Source organism: Atta cephalotes, assembly GCF_000143395.1.
Source record: "Atta cephalotes unplaced genomic scaffold scaffold00054, whole genome shotgun sequence".
NCBI lineage: Eukaryota > Metazoa > Arthropoda > Insecta > Hymenoptera > Formicidae > Atta > Atta cephalotes.
Window position 1 is genome coordinate 1,346,920 of NW_012130118.1, and position 3,457 is coordinate 1,350,376.

At 34.7% G+C, this 3,457-nt stretch overlaps 2 protein-coding genes across 3 annotated transcripts in view; one reads left to right on the plus strand and one right to left on the minus strand.

Moving 5' to 3' along the window:
- Positions 1-109, plus strand: part of LOC105623236 — a 7,756-nt gene extending 7,647 nt beyond the window's left edge. Inside the window, exon 5 of the mRNA XM_012204636.1 lies at positions 80-109. Within this exon, the coding sequence (XP_012060026.1) occupies positions 80-109 (30 nt within the window). The remainder of the gene's footprint in view (positions 1-79) is intronic.
- A 711-nt stretch (positions 110-820) lies between these two features.
- The window catches only part of LOC105623196 (14-3-3 protein epsilon), a 9,493-nt gene continuing 6,856 nt past the window's right edge, over positions 821-3,457 (minus strand). Inside the window, exons 2-5 of one of the 2 annotated variants that reach the window (XM_012204595.1) lie at positions 2,955-3,261; positions 2,155-2,498; positions 1,555-1,561; positions 821-881 (exon numbers count right to left, since the gene is read on the minus strand). In XM_012204595.1, coding sequence (XP_012059985.1) covers positions 821-881; positions 1,555-1,561; positions 2,155-2,498; positions 2,955-3,261 — 719 coding nt within the window. The remainder of the gene's footprint in view (positions 882-1,554; positions 1,562-2,154; positions 2,499-2,954; positions 3,262-3,457) is intronic. The other variant, XM_012204596.1, reaches the window with a different exon arrangement.

The following is a 3,457-nucleotide window of genomic DNA, read 5'->3' on the forward strand; positions in this document are numbered from 1 at the left end:
GNNANNNGAGAGAGAGAGAGGTGCAAATTGTCTTCGAAATAAATCAATTTAAACGCTAATAAACACGTAATAATTACAGGACGCGTGGAATAAAATATCGTGCACATAATAAAAAAAAAGCGAGGAACGAAAAGGAGGAAATTGGAAGAGAACTCCAGATGGAGATAAGAATAGACAGTCATGTAAATATATTCCGATATGACATCGGGCAATCCTTTTTGTTCCTCTTTCACTGTAAAACATAGGAGATACAATTCGTTCTCACTGTGACGGAAATCAAAATCTGAATTGCCGAGATTAAATCGACCGGCGCCGGCATCGACATCGGCTCGACGTTCTCGACGTCGTTTGCACATTTATCGAACGCATACAAAGTGCAAATACGACGTTTTCTCTCGATACGCAAAAACGGGGCAACAGAAAAGTGCCTTTCTCCTAAATGCTTTGCAGTCTCTCTATTTACCGCAGAGTGCGTGCCCTTTTGTCTCGTTACTTTTTGCATGTTCTGTAACTCAATTGTATGTATGTGTACGTAATATAATGCCGGATGAACTAAATGATTTATTTATTAATGTTGCTGTTGTTGTATTTTGTTGTCACTGTTGCTGCTGCTGCTGCTGCTGCTGCTGCTTTATTTTGAAGTAACCATACAGTGCGTGCTTTTTTTAAAGGGTCACGCAAATTTCTAAAGATCTCCCCTTCCCACCCCGAACTGCCACCTGCTGAATTGGTTTTTTTTTCTTTTGCTTACGAGTTATTTAAGAGTTTTTTCTTGTGTCTCAGTTTTATATGCGCAAGATAACACTCACTACAGCTAGAGTTACGATACGTCCTGGTCTTCCACATCCTGCAGCTGCTCCTTTTGTTCAGCTTCACCTGCGCAACAAACATACGAAATATGTCAGTAAATAATCTAGTTGAACGCACCTAAACAATGCATGTCAAATAAATTATGTTTGATAAGTGAAGCAATTTGAAGAGATAATTTTAAATAAATTCAATTTGTAATATTTTTCTCATTTTTTTTATTTCTTTTAATATAATGACAATTGTATAAGAATTATGTCGCTCACCAAGTGCAGATATGCTGGGAGGATGAGGACGATAGGAAAAGGGTATCTATGTTCAGGCATCGTGGGTATCAACAGCAATATCGTCTTGTTGATCAGACTCGGACTCTGAATTAACAAAGTATTAATTCCGCGTTCGAAAACCGCACAATTTTCTTACAAGTTAAAATAAATTAAAAACAAGCTCATAAGCAGAAATATATATATATATAAATATGAGCGAGAGAAAAGTTCAGAATATTTCATGATCTTAATGTTTTTATTGATTTTATCCTCTAATTTTCATAACTTCAATATTCAATATTTCTTCAGAAAAATATTAAATCATCCATAATTCTCATATTATATAATATTAAAAATTATACAAAATTTTTAATCAATTTATTGAGTAACTAAGTATGTAGAACTTAAAATGAATAATTCAATGCAATAATACGCAATCTTTTTTTCATTTTCAGGTCACTTTTAGAAATAGATGAAATTTTTCGGATCTGTTCATTTCGTTTGCATAAAAAATATAATTTTATTAATTTTATTTCCAATTATGAGCCGTAAGGTCGCAGAAAATTCACAGGTGAGCCGCAAGTTGCGTATCATTGGTTTAATAAATCACCCCGTACGTACATCAAATTAAAAAACGCTAATTTTGAAACTCTATTAGGAGTGAAATGAATTTGAATATAAAACACGTTTTTCTAATCTTTCGACAATTTCAGATCATTCATTTGCAATTTTCAAAAATGTTTTTTACTTTATCCCAGCAGTAAATTCAGAAATAAAAAAAGACCATAATTGGAATTATAAAGCTAAAAAAGTTTTTGTTTTTAGAATTTAATAAAAGATATGTTCATTGAAAAAAAAGTTTCTCATCTTTTTTATATTTCTAGTTGTGATGAAGCATGCAGCTTCTGAGACACTTTAGGTAAATTACGTGAGACGAGATAAAATCATTATATCACAATGCATAGTATTCGTCTGCGTGTCGATCGATCGAGAATAGGTGGGATACGTCGCACAACGCATTCTAGCATAATCAAAACATTCCTATGGCAGTTTTGCCTCTGTAAATAAATGGGACACTAACCATCTCCCTGCATATCCGACGTCCATAGAGTGAGGTTGTCCCTGAGGAGTTGCATTATGAGGGTAGAATCTTTGTAGCTCTCCTCAGACAACGTGTCCAGTTCGGCGATCGCATCGTCGAAGGCTGCCTTCGCCAAGCGGCATGCTCTGTCAGGGCTATTGAGGATCTCGTAATAGAACACGGAGAAGTTGAGCGCTAATCCCAAGCGAATGGGATGGGTCGGCGGTAGTTCCGTCATGGCGATGTCGCTCGCTGCTTTGTATGCCACCAGGGAGTTCTCCGCCGCTTCCTTTCTGTCGTTACCGATGGCAAATTCTGCCAAATAACGATGGTAATCACCTTTCCTGAAAATTCATCAATGGTGGATTAATAACAATTTGTATTATACGCTGAAATATGGTGCAGTTATTCAACAGTTTTGTATAACTTTCTTAAAAATAAATAAATAAAAGAAATAATAAAAAATCAAAAAGTCTTATATTTATTAGGTAAAAATACAGTAACATAAAATATAAAGTCAGTGTCAATGACTAATGTATATCGTCTTTGCGAGCAAGATATTTTTATTAAGAATCATTATGATATAAAAAATTGTAGATCGTTATGACGCAACTGTATTTTTGAGTATAATTTATCAGCATCATTTTTATAAATAACATATAAAAAAATGAAAAATTATTTAATAATAAAATTGTGTTCATAAATAAAATAATTAAAATTTTTGTTTCAAAAATACAAAATAACTATAGATTAATATTGTCCTATGGACAATTGCGTAAAATATACAAATGGATTCTTACATTTTATAATAGAAGACTTTAGATTCTCCCGTAGAAGCACACGGTATCAAGTGCTTATCCAAGACACCGAGAATATCGGCGCAAATATCCCTGAGCTCCTTTTCCACTTGAGATCGGTATTGGCGAATCATCTCTAGTTTCCCTTCGGCACCCTTGTTTTCCTCCTTTTGCTCAATGCTCGAGATTATTCTCCAGGAGGCTCTCCTTGCTCCGATCACATTTTTGTACGCTACCGAAAGAAGGTTCCTTTCTTCTACGGTAAGTTCTACGTCCAGCGAAGCTACTTTCTTCATCGCCTCAACCATTTCTGCAAATAATACCGGCAACCAATATCGTTGATAAAGTTCATCGATTTGTCATGTAAGATACACACACACACACACACACACACACACACACACACACACACACACACACACACACACACACACACACACACACACATACTACTAACTACTACTACTAATTAATTAATAACTAATTTAAGAATAAACGTAAATAAA